General features: G+C 33.9%; 3 protein-coding genes and 1 non-coding gene across 4 annotated transcripts; 3 read left to right on the top strand and 1 right to left on the bottom strand.

Annotated features, from left to right (window-relative positions):
- Nucleotides 1-205: 205 nt before the first annotated feature.
- LOC127258466 (L-ascorbate oxidase homolog) lies at nucleotides 206-3230 on the bottom strand. Its single transcript, XM_051285313.1, has 6 exons — nucleotides 2805-3230; nucleotides 2601-2710; nucleotides 2235-2505; nucleotides 1330-2138; nucleotides 1166-1244; nucleotides 206-634 (listed from the first exon to the last, which is right to left on the bottom strand). The coding sequence occupies exons 1-6, from the start codon at nucleotides 2937-2939 to the stop codon at nucleotides 428-430; spliced, it is 1611 nt and encodes a 536-aa protein (XP_051141270.1). The 5' UTR covers nucleotides 2940-3230; the 3' UTR covers nucleotides 206-427.
- Nucleotides 3231-8148: 4918 nt separating this feature from the next.
- Nucleotides 8149-9159, top strand: LOC127257780 (reticulon-like protein B13). The gene is made up of 3 exons (XM_051284243.1): nucleotides 8149-8478; nucleotides 8560-8771; nucleotides 8850-9159. Exons 1-3 carry the CDS (start codon nucleotides 8195-8197, stop codon nucleotides 9026-9028), a joined length of 675 nt encoding a protein of 224 aa, XP_051140200.1. The 5' UTR covers nucleotides 8149-8194; the 3' UTR covers nucleotides 9029-9159.
- Nucleotides 9160-9231, top strand: TRNAW-CCA (transfer RNA tryptophan (anticodon CCA)). The gene has a single exon. It is a non-coding gene; the product is annotated as a tRNA-Trp (tRNA).
- Nucleotides 9232-9962: 731 nt separating this feature from the next.
- On the top strand, nucleotides 9963-14168 carry LOC127257774 (upstream activation factor subunit spp27-like). The gene is made up of 6 exons (XM_051284234.1): nucleotides 9963-10393; nucleotides 11469-11586; nucleotides 11669-11843; nucleotides 12406-12459; nucleotides 12849-13018; nucleotides 13789-14168. The coding sequence occupies exons 1-6, from the start codon at nucleotides 10044-10046 to the stop codon at nucleotides 13912-13914; spliced, it is 993 nt and encodes a 330-aa protein (XP_051140191.1). The 5' UTR covers nucleotides 9963-10043; the 3' UTR covers nucleotides 13915-14168.
- The last annotated feature ends 1435 nt before the right edge of the window (nucleotides 14169-15603 follow it).

Raw genomic sequence — 15603 nt, 5'->3', positions numbered from 1 at the left:
AAAAAATAAATGTAAAACTTTAAGGTGGACGGAGGAAGTATATCTCTTCAAGTAAAAAGGTTATATTTATTTTTAGGACGAAAATAAAAATTTAAATTATAGTTAGTAATCCTTTTTATGTATAAAAACTTTCTTACATGTATATTTTTTTTTCGTAAAAAACAAAACTAGACAGATATAAATTATGGCAATAATACTCGGAAACTAATCGACATATGTATATGTATAATGTATATCTCTTATAGTTCGTGTGTAGTGTATTGATGAAACCACAAGAACATGGAGATCACAAGACTCTCTTCATCCTCCAATATGAACTCAAAAGCCAACCTCTCATGACTTCGATTCAAACCAGATATAAATAATTAATACTACTAATCTTAAAATCCTCAAAACTACTTTTCTTCCATCCAATTAAGGACCTGAATTAAATGTGTCTTCTCCCGGCGGCCTTACCGCAGAGCAGAGCGTTCGACGGGATGTCGTATTCGTTGGCGAGGCTCGGCGTCGGATTGTACACTCGAAGGTAAAACTGCTGCCCGAGGTATTGTCTCCCCCACATCGCCGACCGGACATTCCACATGCCCTGATTGTCGAGGGACACCAAGATCGCTGTCCATGATTTCGGGTACACCTGAAATGTGATCCGACCGATGTTATTACAGCAGTTTCCGGATAGTTATTACATCAATAGCTGATTATAAATAGCACACGGGTAATTAGCAAAAAATACACGGTAATGCTAGTGACAGCACATCATTTATATTTATATAATATAAAACACAGCACATTAATTAACAAGAAATGATATAATCTCATACAACACATGCAACAGTTCATTTCAGTACATGACGTACACTTGTACAATACACGTGTAATTATAAACAAACAACACATGCCATTATTAATAAAGACTTTGTTATTTTTACATTTTTATGGTACTGATTTTTCCAAATCAACACCGTATTCTTCCCCATTGAGCGGAGATGGTTAATGCGTTGACCGGTGCAAATCAGTTCAGAGCTGATTTGTCGTAGTCAACGTATGTAAAATATATTCATATATTGTATTTGTATTATATTAATATATACGATGTCCTGTTCACTCTTGTATTAAATTTTATAATTCAGTACAGTAACAGTCGGCGTATCAAAGCCTTATATACCTGAGTTGTATGCCTCGTTAAGGCGTCTTCGAGGTTGTATGTTTTCCGGCTATCTTTCGACCACTGTCCTGCACCGAATCTGTTCAAAAACAATTCGAGTTAGTTACAAAGATGGAAAGATTTCTCAAAATGTCAACTTATAAATAATCTGTCGAAGTGACTACCCGACGACCCAGAAATCGTAGCCATCAAGATGCCATGTTTGGATGGTTTCCTCGTCGTTTATAAATACGATTTCGATAAATTCATGCAGGGAAGCTCCCATTACAGCTGTGGCAATCTTGGCGCCGGAAGACGGGCTGCTCTGAATGGAGTTAATGCTGAAAACGCCGGGGATGTTGAAATGATCGGCGAGCTTCAAAGGGGTGTCGGGATTGATGTAAGAAACCCCGTTGACGGCGTATCGTTGCTTCCCACTTATTACAGGAGCCGAATTGGCGATCAGAATCGTTCTCGACGGCGTGATCTTCCCGTAATGAAACGAGCCCTGAGGGTTCGGCCTGGCGGCATTCGAGGTCAAATTCCACCGGTAGGACCTGGCCTGATCGACGGACCACGGCACATCAGTGGCGGTCGGGCCTGCCGGGACAGGCCCGGAAACAGGGGACTGCGAATTGGCGTAGTGCAGAACTGCAGTGGCCGTTAGGACAGTCTCGGTGAACCTTGTGGAGGCAACTATGTAGTAATCTTTCGGAGGCTGATCGAGGACGACGAGCAATGTCACCGATTGGCCGACGTGAACGTCTAGAGAATCGTACACGTTTTGAAGAACATTCGACCCTTCGACCTCGACGAGCTTCAGCTTGTGCCCCTGGATTCTGAAGTTGAACGAGGTCGACAGTCCGACGTTGGATACTCTGAACATGTAAGTTTTGCCTTGGTTGCCGCTGAATGAAGATCGCCGGCGGCCATTGATGAGGATGCCGTCGGGGAACGGCAATGGCTTACCGGCGTCGAGTGTTTGCGCCAATTCCTGAAGCGGACAACAAATCCAGAGACAATCAAACGTCTGATAATCTTACAACAGCGAAGGTTTTTTAATTCAGACAAAGCTGTTTTGATTATTAACCTTGTGGCCGGTTTTGTACCAATCGCCGACGAGGAGGCTAAAATCCCCGTCGGGCTTGGCGTACGGCACCGGAATCACCGATCTGGCGTAGATATTCAAAACGCCGAATCCTCCGGCGGCTCTGTGCATCAGAGTCGACGGGAAGTAGGTGTAGCTACCGATTTGATCCTTGGTTTGGAATTTATAAGTGTAGTTGGAATTCGGAGGGATCGGACAGTTAGTTCCATAAACCCCATCCTGCCAGGAGTTCTTCCTCTGCTTAATCCCATTCCTAATAATATCACCACAAACTACATTAATCACAACTGTAAATGTAATAACCTAGATCTACTACGGCAAATACGACGTCGTACTGAGCTAGCTCACCATGTAAGAAGGAAGGGCTGGTCGAGCTTGTTGATTAGGTTGAGGACGATGTTATCATTCGTCACAGTATCGAGCGTAGGCCCCGGAAACTGACCGTTGATGAGAATAACCTGCAGATCCAACCACATAGCATCGTCATCTTCCATTGAAGAACTCATTCTTACAGACAGTAGCAAAGAATCAGACATTATTAAATTCAAATACCTGTTGAGGAGCGTCGAGCGGCGCAGCAGTTCCGTAAGTGACAGTCCATGTGTAATACTTGTAAGCATCCTCTGCTTCGACAATCGAATTTAGGGCTAAAATTTCAACCAAAAACAGCACAACCAAACGCCTCATTTCGCCGACAAATCTCGACAATGTCGATAGATCTGAAGTCTGAGGAAGCAAGAAATCAGACAACGTCAATGAAATCAAATCCTCCTAGATCCTAATATATGTGTATTTCTTAAATGGGCATGGGAAAAGAGGGACAGACAGCGGCGGTGATAGGGTTTGGGAAAAGGATAAAGCTATGGCAGGACATGGCTGTCTGCCCTTCGCTATAACTTTCAGAATCGGCGCTAATTCACGCGTTTCCGCGTTATTATGAGGATTGATGAGTGCTTTGTTTGAATTGTTTATTTTGAAGTTAGTGAAGTGAGGTTGTCGGCGTTGGAACGCCATAAATCTCGCCGAGCTGTAATGAACTAATGACGACTGTTTGCTGTCAGGGAGTGCTTTTTTGTTTTCCAGGAGAACAGCAGCAATTTCTTTAAGATCCGTCGCCGCCTTCCTTTAAATGGATCCAAACCGTCAATTTGGAATCCCCACAGTTTGGATGGTTCGGATCTATTTGGTGTTGGACTCCCAGGAGCTCCCAAACGTTTCCGGATCTATTGATATGAATTTCGAAGTATATTGATAGAAAATAAATTAATTACTACTATTATTATCATATAAACTGTGTGCTTTTTAGAGTATGTCTTCTTTTGTCAAATTATTTCATATTTCATAGTTTAGATTTTTTATTTTTTTAAATAAATATTTTTTTTTCTCTTAATAATTAATTTCATCGAAAATTATTTAATATCAAATTCAAAATCAATTTTTTTCAAACTTAGGTAAAAGGAAAGCTACCGTGAGTTTTTTTACTCAAATCTTTTTAAATTTTACTAATTGGATTTGATATTTTCGTAATAAATTTTTTTTCAAAATTTTTTTTATCAATTATTATTTTAATAACAAACTCAAACATAAATTTACTAAAAAAAATATGCACAAATTTTGCAATTAGATATAGAAGTTTGTGAGAATTATAAATGAACAAATTTATTTCGTTTTTAACTTTAACTCAATATCAACATTATTTGTTAATATACAATTTTTTATAAAAAAAAAAGTAAATAAATTTTCTCATGAATAGTATATTTTAATATTATATAAACTAAAATTTAAATAAAAATATTCAAATTCAAATCAAAGTCAAATAGACAAGAATCTGAATTTAAAATTAATTAATCTTAACCAGTGTGCTTATTTTGTATATTTTTTTAATTTATCTATGGGTTAAATATAATTATTTGAATTATTAGTCGGATTAAGTCGAATGATTTATAAAATTATTGGGGTTAAATATATTTAGTAAGTGCGAAAATATATATTAGGATTGTGATTTTAGTCCATGTGCAAAAATCATTACTTTCATTTCTCATTGTGGAAGTCTTTCTCACGAGGTATTGCGTAATACACTTGAAGAGTACAAAACCCTCTATTAATTTGCATATCCAAATACAACAATGCTAATGAAATCAAGTCAGATTTATTAATTTCATTTTTTTATCTCAATTATTTTAACAAGACATCTTGCGTTTCGAGTGTAATTCTTAATGAATGCCAACAATTGATATCAGATCCTTACGTATTGAATTATTGAAATGTTTTATTAAATTAATTGATGATTAGTTGAAATTCAAACCAATCACACTCTAAAAGACTAAAACACTAAAAGACCACAAAAATAAAAATATAAGAATGCACCAAAAAAGAATTGAAAATGATCACTTATAAAATGTGACAATTAATATTTTATAATAAAAATTATTACTATTATGAAACTTCATTTTGTAACAAAGTTTCATATTTATTCACTCAATAAATTTTTTATGATATGATTCCGAATGAATATTTAAAAATCAATATATACGTATACATTAATATATTTTTCTATACCTAGAATTAAAAGTACATTCATTCAAAACACAAAATCAATCCAACTTATATATAAAATAAAATTTTAAAAAAAAAAAAAAAAAAAAAAAAAAAGAGGAAAGAAGATACAACTAAACAAGAACGGAACTATTGAACTCATAATTCAATTGGTCACTTTCGGTGAACGTCTTTCTTTTACTTACTTTCACCTTTTTATATATTTATTCATTTACTAAGAAAAAGGAAGAATTATTTCATAAAATTTAATTTCATAACTTGGAGTTCAAGTTAAGAGTATACTATAGGTGTCTCCCTTTTTTTTTTTTTTTTTTTTTTTTTTTTTTAATTTCATGAGATTAATTTTGAATTTTTATTATGTAATTTCTACTATTTTTAAAAAACTAATTATCACAAATTCACACTTGTATTATTTCAGCACAAGATATAATACAAATTAAACGTACCGATGGCTTAATCAGAAAAATCTATCGGAATTGATTTAATTGTAAAATTTTTCGGTCTCCTCAATAAATAAAAAATTTGGACTATCTCACGATATCAATATAATTAATGCTGCAAGAAGGTAAAAAACATAAAGGTAATAATGCAAAAAAAAAAAAAAAAATCTGAAATAAAAAGCTTGAAATTAATTAAAGAAACTAAAATTGATGAAAAAAAAACTTTCTTAAAGAAAAATTACAAAAAAATGTAAAATTATTGAAAAAAAAAAGATGAATTCGTATGATCTAAATATGGTCTGCTCTCCTTTGAATCTTGTTATTCTTTTTAATCTTATTGAATAAAAATTTATCCCCAAATTTTCTCGAACAATTTCAACATTCCCTCAATCATCTTCTGACTGCGGGCTTCTCACTTAAAAATTGGATTGGGCCTTTATGGACAATGGGTCAAGCGGGTCAACGGGCCACTTACTTCGGGTTGCTTTACATTAGTTTTTTTTTTTTTTACTTTCTCCACGAGTATTTGACATTTTTTTTACAAATTAGCTACACGTGTCATCTTTCTGTTCGAATCCACACCCGGACCTACTCTTATGGGTTGCTCTAAGGTTGGGCTGTCTCAATAAGGTGAAAATAAAAGTTCTTTTCTTTGGACCTTCTCTACGAGTATTTGGGACTTATTCTAAAAAAAAACTCTATATATCACTTTCTGATCAAGTCAACACCCGGAACTACTCTTATGGTCTATTGACTGGGCCGGCACTAGAAGATGAAAGATTCTGTTCATTTTGAGTTTTTTATTGCAAAATCTTTATTCAACCAACTAGTGATTTAGACATTTTTCTTTTGATAGATTACAATAATTAATGTAAACTTTAAAATTTAAAGGCTAAATTGCACAAAATTCACCTATGGGTTTCATGAAATTGCACCAAATCCTCCATACTTCTAAAATTACGTTAAACTCTCTCGTGGTTTCATAAACTTTGCGTTTAACCCCCTCAACGGTCCTTATTTAACGGTATTTAATTTAAATGCGCTCATACTGCGAATAAATATTAGAATCTCAATTTCTAAACCCCTAGAATTACAAATATATTTATTTTTTATATATATTTAGCCTAAAAAAAATAGTAAAAATAAACTCTTAAAACTTGATAAAAATAACTAATTTTTTAGTATATTTACTATTTTTTAGGATAAAATAAAAAAAATAAATATATTTGTAATTTTAGGGGTTTATAAATTGAATTCTAAAATTTATTCGTAGTTTGAGCGCATTTAGATCAAATACCGTTAAATAAGGACCACTTAGGGGGTTAGACGCAAAAATTTATAAAACCACGAAAGAATTTGACGCAGTTTTAGAAATATGAGAGATTTGGTGCAATTTCATGAAATCACGAGTGAATTTTGTGTAATTTAGACAAATTTAAATGAGAGTTTGTTTGATTGTATTGAAATAATATTTTATGATAGTAAATAATATATTTTTATTATTAATGATAAATAATTTAAATTTTAAAAAAATAAAATACATTTATATATAATTTTCAAATTTTAAATATTTCTAAACATTCAATGATCAAATACAAAATACACGTTAAGGGTTTTGTTCTTTTTTGAATACAATCAATGTATTTTCTCCAAAAAAAATTAATAGTTCTTCTGTTCCGCTTATGCCTTATTGGCTAACAAAAATATGTATAATATTTTGATATTTTTAATTTTGATTTTCGTAAGTAATTGTATTTATAATAATATTTTTTAATTTATGTAAAGATTAATATATTTTAATATATTACTTTTAAAAAATATAAAAGAAATAATTAAAAGTGAGAAAAAAAAATATTAAAAAATATTTTAAATTAGGACTAATAAATATATTGTATACATTAATTATTTGTCTTATATATAAAAAAATAAATAAATTTCTTCCCACCGTTACAGAAACTAAAACACAATCTTTTGAAAATATCTAAAAAAGAACCGATATCACACGGAGACACACGATACACATTGGTCAAACTGATAAAATTTGTTCATTTTTTTTTCAAAACACTATTTTTTTTTAAATAAATAAGTAAAATATATATTATATTCCATCTGTTCCACATACTATCGTTTCTGTCAATTTCATATTTCATATCATTTTTTTAAAAAAATAATTACACAATTTAATCTCATTTTAAATTATTTAATTATTATTTATTAATTTTAATTAAACTAATTAGTTATTTTAATTTTAATTTATAATTATTTATATTAAAAATAATTATTTTCACTAATATATTTTTAATTATCTACTAATTACACCATTCTAAAAATACTGTGTCTACAGTGTAGCAGAAGTATATATGGGATTGAGGGAGTATATATTATGTGAATTATATATACATTACTTCCTCTGTCCACGGATAAAATATACATTTACTTTGACGCAGTGTTTAAGAAATAATAGTATTTTAATTATAGTGAGTAGTTAAAATTAGTGTAATGACATTTTTGTCTTTACTTTTTGATATAAAAATAACGATGTGATATAAAGTAAGGGTATTTATGAAGAAAAAAGTAAGGTATTTAATGAAATGTTTACTTTATAATTGGACGTCCCAAAATAGAAATGTGTATATTTTCTAACTGGAGTGAGAGAGTATAATATTTAAATATTTATAAAAATTATGTAATTTTTTAAAAAATAAAAATATATGAACAAATCCATTATCTAAAGACTATAGCGCTATAGATATACTCACATTAATAAAATCCACTACAAATTTAAACAGGTCAGACAGAAACACGCATGCATGACACGTGGCTTCTTAAAGTGACTACGTGTATCCTTTTCTTTCTCACCGCCATTTTCCTTCTTCCTCAAAATATCCGTACAAATCAATTCAAGACATTCCACATTCTCCACCGGACAAAGATCATCGTTTCTTCATGTCGGAATCTTCACCGGAAATCGAGCTCGACAGCAATCCAGGCAAGGAATCAACTGAGAACATCGGAGTCAACGCCGCCGATGAAGGATCCACAGATTTGCTCGCCGATTTGGTGCTGTGGAGAAGAAAAGCTCTCAACGCCGTTGTCCTTACCACAGCCACCGCCGCCTGGGTACTAATCGAAATCTACCATTACAGCCTCGTCACTTTGCTGTCCTGGGCCGCCATGGCCGCCGTCTCCTGCCTCTTCTTCTGGGGAACTCTCCACCGCCTCTTGAAGAAGTAATTATTACCGTTTCAATTTCAATTTGAATTATTATCCTTGTCCGAACCCCACAGTACTGTAAATTTCTCGTACCTCAGGGAGGCTCCCGACCTGTCGGAGCTGGAAATCAGCGAGGAAACAGCCGTGGCGACCGCGGAATCCGTTCGCCGGCGAGTCGAGACGGATCTCCGGCGGATCGTCCGCGCCGGCGCCGAGGGAGAATGGTTCGAGTTCGGAGGAACGTTGCTTTGTCTCTACTTGATCTCAGAGATTGCAAGACGCTTCGATTTTCTTACAGTCTCTTACATAGGTAAATTGATAAATTAATGAAACCCTAATTTACCATTACTGCTGTTAGAGATGAAGAATTAACAGTTTCTGCGGGTAGGTTTGGTCGGAGGGATGATCATACCGCCGGTTTATGTAAAGAACCGTCAGAGGATAGGGTGGTTGGGAGATCAACTGAAGATCAAATGGCGAAGGCTGTCGGACATGGGAGAGGAGAAGTTGCAGAAATTTAAGAGCAAGATGGTTGGGAAAGAAGCTAAGGAGAAGAAGACCGAGTAGATAGATGATACTACATCTTCAATAGAATTTGCTTTGTACTTGTAATAATAATTACACTTTATTGTTGTCATAAAAAAGTAAATATAAACTTTTAACGAATAAATTAAATAAAATTATAAAGTTAGACACAAGGATCCGTGGCGCAATGGTAGCGCGTCTGACTCCAGATCAGAAGGTTGCGTGTTCGATTCACGTCGGGTTCAAATCCTGAATAAGATCCGATTTTTCAAAATTTCTGTTATCCTAAACGACGTCGTTCCCATCTGTTCTCCTGAAATTCCAATAATGCCCTCGCTGCTTAAACTAAAACAACGCCGTAGGTTACCTGTCCGCTTAAACTAGAAAGCTGAAATTTCAATATTGCCCTCAATTTCTTTGTTTTTTTAGTACGACCCTTGATGGTACTATATTATTATCAATTGAAAATTCAATAATGGCCTCAGTATTTATTTTATTTTAAAATACGACCCTTATGGTAAAGTATGTTAGTATATTTTAATCCTAATTGACCTCTTGTAATAATTTATAATTATCCATTATATCAACTTTTTAATAGGAATTAAAATTATCAATTGAAAACTTAGGGATAAAAAACAAATCAAGCAAATAAATAAACATTGAAAATATTAATTTAAAAATACACATTTAAATTAAAATTAATAATATGAATACATGTATTCTAAGATCAAATTTCAATTAAAAGAAGCAAAAATTGTAAACTATGATAATATGGATTACAATCTAAACGACGGCGTATGTGTGTGTATCGTACCAGTTTAACAGGCTTCCGAGCACGGGCCCGGATTTGAGGTTTGGGCCATAAAGGGCCGGGCCCCGTAAAAAGCACAGTCCATCCTTCTTTTCCAATTTTCATACTAAATAAGTGCAATTCCAGATATACCCTCGACACCTCAGGATTGTCAGATAAAAAAACCCCACCTAAACCGTTGTCGAAGAAATCGCTCTCTGCCAGTTTCATCTTTCTTCGGAGTCTGAAACGGCAGTCCATAGAAAAATGGCGTCCGATTCCCAGTTGATTGAGCGGCTGCGGGAGTTCTTGAGCACGTCGGACCTCAACAAGACGACGACCGCCATTGTACGCCGCCAATTGGAAGAGGATTTCGGAATCGATTTGTCGGATAGGAAGGCGTTTATTAGGGAACAGGTCGATGTTTACCTCCAAAACCAATTTGAAAATGCTGCTGCCGATAATGAAGGGAGAGTTAACGACGAAGGAGATGCTGAGGATGAAGTGGAGGGACCGGGGGAGGAGGATCCGGAAGAGGAAGGAGGCGGAGGAGGAGAAGAGGAGGAGGAGGAAGAAGCAACCGAAGCTAGCAACTCAAATTCCTCCAGTAGAAAGCGGTTGGTTCTCTGATTTTTGATATTTTCCATTCGACGATTTTGATTTTGTGAATTTGCGGATATGTGTATAGCGTATCGTGGGGGGTTTTGTTCGTTTTCGGTCTGAAGTTCAATCCATGCTCGTATTACTGAATTTCTTGCAAGTTCCATTTATGTTTTTCTTACTTGGCATGATTATTTGTTCTTTGAACTTTCTAGCGCGATGTTCAGGAAATTCTCAAATTCAATTTAAGAACGGCACAAAAGTTATGGATTTAAGTTGCTTCGTCGGCAAATGTGGCCATATATGATCTGTTGTGTGCGTTGCAGTGTTGAAACCTAACTTGATTCGACACATTGATTGTACTAGGGTTTTTTGTTTTTAAGTTTTGTGTCTTTGTAGTTTGTGGTTTGATCCTCACGTATAAAATCCAGCAATGGTGGGGATGTATGTGATTGATTGTTGTTGATCTAATTAGTTATGTCTTAAGCAAACTATCGATGTAATAAATGTAATGATGGCCTGTGCCGGAGGAGTTTTGTCGTGGCGCGAGGCGTGGTTTTATTCATATTTATTAGGGTTATTTTGTTTGACTCTGTCTCCTCTGCCCTCATGTTTTATTTGTATCTTCAGCCTTCTTTTGCATTTATATAAATGCAATTGTGTCGTGTTGTGCTATTGCGGTTTACAACTTGCAAAATACGGTTTGTCAATACTCTTAGTTTGCATTATATGATTGGCTAGTGTGGAGAAAAAATTGCTTAATATGCCCTTACATAAAAACTGGTAACTTGATTGTAAACTTCAATGTCTAGCTAGAATAGTGAGTGAGCATCAATCAAAATGAATTTATGACGATAAACATTTCTATTGGGTAAGTTGGCGTAGATATATACAATCCCGAGGGCATTATGTCCGTGGGGCTGTACAATGTTATCATCCTAGTAGGTGCAGATCATTTGTCTTTATATGCTTCTAAGTGCGACTAAACTTTCCTTCTACACGTGTATCTGTTTCACTGACTTAAGTTATATTCATCTAATTTTATGAGGGACTGACTAACAGTTTGTGTTACTTTGCAATACACCCTTTTAGCCCTAGAAAGACAAAAGAGAGCAAGAGGCGAGGTGGAGGCGGAGGTTTCACCAAAGTTTGCAGTCTTTCTCCAGAACTTCAGAAATTTACAGGAGCAGCTGAGTTAGCTCGGACTGAGGTACATCCTGTGAACAGTGGTCTAGTTATCAAATTTGCAACGGAGTGGAAATTCCCAGTATAATGTAACCCTTCCAAACCAGGTTGTGAAACAACTGTGGGCATATATTAAAGAGAATAAGTTGCAAGATCCATCCAATCGTCGGAATATCATTTGCGACAATTCCTTGCGCAAACTCTTTAATGTTGATACCATAGATATGTTCCAAATGAACAAGGCCCTGGCAAAGCACATTTGGCCTTTGGATTCTGATGGGGGTATGATTTCTAACATTTTAGTCACCTTATCGGTTATGTTGTCTTTGGTAGCTGCTTGACCTACTATGTCTTCACTTACATGTGTTTGTGTCTGTTAAGGAAATATATATTTTTGAAATGTTTTGTATTTATGTTCTTCATTTATGGTTGTCTCTGTAGCAGTTGAAACTTGAAAAGCATCACGAACTTCATTTGCGATGTTCTGGTGAACAGTGAACCTTTCTGAAATTATGATACTTCACTCAGAAACTGGATCTTGCCATCTAAATATAATTTCTGTATTAATTGTTTTTACCCAGTTTCCTCCATTAATCTCTCAATCTATGGGCCTTGCTTCAACTATATTTTATACCATTTCTTGCATTGCCTTTTATATAGTGATATATTCATTTGCAGTTTGTGATTTTTCACATGTAAACTTAACTCTCATCTCAATACTGAATTCTTTAATTGAGGCATTTTATTTTGTTTTGCTTATAGAAACCAAAATATATTTCAGCTTTATAAAAGGCTTCTTCTTTACTCATTATTTCTTTGTTGGAATGTCTTCAATATCTAACAGCTCCAGTCAATTCTGCACCAAAAGAGACACTAAAGAAGGAAGAAAGAGATGAAGGTGTATATCCCATCCCTATGCTTTGTTATCTTATTTATGAGGTGTATATGTTGTTCTACGTCAGGATGATTGGCTTTCCACTATTTTCCTGCAATGTGATGTCCCTTGCTGAAATAGTTTATTAAGCTACTCTTCCAAAGATAACAGTGTAGACAATGCTATTTGGCTTTAACTCATTCTCTTGTTCCCGAAATTGCATTTATTAAAAAACAAATTGCCAAATAAAAAAAGAAGCGAAGAAGAGAAATGGAAGTATTAAGGAGGTATGGTTCCTGCATGTTTATATTGCTTTCATGAAACAGTTGCGTTAAGCTAATGATATGGTTTGTTGCAGCATTTTGTTTCAATATTTTTGACCTCTTTATGAATGGTACTTTTTCACTCTAAAGATGAACCTGAGAGGAAAGAAAAGCGCCAGAAAGGAGGAAAGTCGGCTTTCCTTGCACCTATCAAACTTTCTGATGCTCTGATAAAGTTCCTAGGCACAGGAGAAAGTGAACTGTCTCGATCTGATGTTGTTAAGAGGATGTGGGATTACATCAAACTAAACAACTTGCAGGTATGTTGAGTATCTTGAAACTGTCTTAGATATGACGATAAATCTGTCTTTCATCCTAGAATTTTCTTTATATTTGTTTTTGAGGGGATAAAAAATAACCATGCAAAATTTATGGAGCCTTTGATGACTCAAAAATGTTTTATAGTGGCTGTATGACTCAAGAATGTTTTATAATGATTCCCCAATAAATATATTTTCAAAATTTGCACATGAAAAATTTATGGAAACTTTTATGATATGACATTTCAATGTTATTTTTTAAAAGAAAATTATCAAATGTTATTCATAATAACTTTTGGGGTGTGTTTGTTCTGTGAGGTATGAAAAATTGTGTAGGGAATCTAAATATAATAAATGTGCGTGATATATTAATATTTTTGAAAAATGTATGTATTTTTTGTTAAAAGAACAATTTGGAATGATATGTTACATATTTATTTTTAACATAATTGTACATATTTTCAACTAAAAGTAATCTACACTAATTATTTTCAATTAATAAGCTATATTAAATGGTGGTATAAAAATTTTCAGATTGGTTATATAATGATAGATATATGCTTTTATGTTTATATTATATATATATATGAGTTTTAATTCAATTGTAATTGCAAAGAAAATCTGGATTTTGTAAATGTTGTCATAGAAGTTAATAAAATGTGTGGAGATCGGTGGCTTGAGGACAATTGCATGAATAGAAGGGTTATTTTTCACTAGACTGTCACACAAAACTCACTTTTGCTCATTTCATTGTTTCATTTTGTTTGAAGGACCCTGCGGACAAAAGGCAAATAATATGCGATGAGAAGCTGAAAGAACTTCTTAATGTGGATAAATTCCATGGATTCTCTGTTACAAAACTGCTGACTGGTCATTTCATAAAGGCTGAGCAGTGATTTGCTCAGAAGTTTCTTTTAGTGAGCCTCCATTAGGTGATGGAAATTTTACATGGCCGAGTGTTCCTGCTTGGCAGACAATTCCTTGGTGCGGTATTAGCTGATTACTTACAAAGTAAAAAAACAAATGGTAAGAAAAATCAAATGTAGTGTCCTTTGACATCTTGTAACTTCGTCCATTGGTAATTCACCAAGACAAGGACAACTGTGAATATGATGTTGAACTCTTATAATTATGCACATTTTCATTATCATTTTTTATGTTCTTTTTTTTTTTTTTTTTTTTTTCATGTCGTGATAGAAGGTTTGAATGCCAAGTTGTATTTTGGAAGTGGTTGGTTTTACTTACCAGTGCATGTAGTAAAATGTTTTGTAGAGCCAGTTGTCGAAAGTCGGTGAAGACAATCAATGTACCTATTTTCAGGTCAAGGAGATTCATTCGCTTCATCATGGGAAAAATATCGTAGGTTTTGTTCTTTCTTTGGTTTAATGTTACTTAATAGTTGATATCTAGCGTAGCTTCCATGTTACATTTATGCACTTTATGGCGCAGCATAATTTAATTAATCATTTGTTTGAGTTTATGGGATTCTTTGTGCTGTCAAAGGAATAATTGTTGTTTTCTGAATGGTTCCTTTTTTACATGAGCAGCGACTCAATTCTGGGTAGCCATCAATCCGGAAATTACATTTGGTTCCATCTAGTTGTGCAACAGCTTAGATGTTAGTATTTTGAAATATTGCAAATATGCTTCACGATTCTTAGTGAGCGTTACTTAGAGACATATGGTCGTAATTTTTTCTTGTTAATTTGTGGTAGATGTTCTTACTTCGCGAAATTAAAAAGATGGTTCGTGATTCATAGTTAGAGCATTACTTAGAAACACAATTGATGATTGTTAGAAATCGATTTCCTCTGTTTATTAGGGGTATAACAGCTGCGCTGCATTCTAGCGGACCTTGCATGAATCATCACATCCGATGCATACCTATGAATGGAACTTCACAAAAAAGGTTTGCCGAAAACATATGCCCTTGATGGTGCTTCTGAGTAAATATTCTGTAATTGGGCACAATTTTGAGAAGTTCCTATCGATATTTTGCTTGAAATTATGCTGGTGAACCGTCCCTTTTAATAAGATAGATACATATATAGAATTGAAGGATCGATGCCCCTGCTTTACGGCCATTTATGCTGTAGGAATACAATTTATGAACCTCCCTCAGGATTATTAGGAATCAATGGACTTCTTTCTTTTTTTTTCTCTCAGTAGGATTAAAAGTTTATTCGTGCAAATTCCTTATCATCATTCTATGTTAGAAGATAGATTATTGCAATTTCTTGCAATGCAGCACTATATTTGTACCTAGAAGAATTTTTGCATACCCTATTTGCTCACCATAACTCTAATCTGTACATTTATACAAGTAGTTTATTGTTGTTGTCTATCTTTTTCCCTGACTATGTTTTGGTTTTAGCCACTGGAATATTTGAATAGGAAATGATTTAGATGTGTGAGATATAATTAATTATATAAAAGGATTTTGAAGACTTCTTGATGTTTAAGTCAGCATCTTTCTGTCTTTGTAATATTAGAAATAAAACAAGCAAAAATTCTTAGGCTTATCATCAACAAAGATTCTTATCTTATCTCCTCCTACTAATGAATTGTTTGTTGTCCTGAATTTT

Source organism: Andrographis paniculata, unplaced genomic scaffold (assembly GCF_009805555.1).
Source record: "Andrographis paniculata isolate CXL003 unplaced genomic scaffold, ASM980555v1 Contig59END, whole genome shotgun sequence".
Classification (NCBI taxonomy): Eukaryota; Viridiplantae; Streptophyta; class Magnoliopsida; order Lamiales; family Acanthaceae; genus Andrographis; species Andrographis paniculata.
Note: the sequence above shows the minus strand (reverse complement) of the source record. Positions and strands in the feature narration are given on the sequence as shown.

Bases quoted from the DNA above. Each gene is read 5' to 3' on its own strand.
- LOC127258466 (XM_051285313.1), bottom strand. From the start codon at position 2,939: ATGAGGCGTTTGGTTGTGCTGTTTTTGGTTGAAATTTTAGCCCTAAAT. The intron at 2,139-2,234 runs GTTAATAATCAA...TGTCCGCTTCAG, and splicing joins GGTACAAAACCGGCCACAAG to GAATTGGCGCAAACACTCGA. The intron at 635-1,165 runs GTATATAAGGCT...ATCACATTTCAG, and splicing joins TAACGAGGCATACAACTCAG to GTGTACCCGAAATCATGGAC.
- LOC127257780 (XM_051284243.1), top strand. From the start codon at position 8,195: ATGTCGGAATCTTCACCGGAAATCGAGCTCGACAGCAATCCAGGCAAG. The intron at 8,479-8,559 runs GTAATTATTACC...CTCGTACCTCAG, and splicing joins CTCCACCGCCTCTTGAAGAA to GGAGGCTCCCGACCTGTCGG. The intron at 8,772-8,849 runs GTAAATTGATAA...TTCTGCGGGTAG, and splicing joins TCTTACAGTCTCTTACATAG to GTTTGGTCGGAGGGATGATC.
- LOC127257774 (XM_051284234.1), top strand. From the start codon at position 10,044: ATGGCGTCCGATTCCCAGTTGATTGAGCGGCTGCGGGAGTTCTTGAGC. The intron at 11,587-11,668 runs GTACATCCTGTG...CTTCCAAACCAG, and splicing joins CTGAGTTAGCTCGGACTGAG to GTTGTGAAACAACTGTGGGC. The intron at 13,019-13,788 runs GTATGTTGAGTA...TTTTGTTTGAAG, and splicing joins TCAAACTAAACAACTTGCAG to GACCCTGCGGACAAAAGGCA.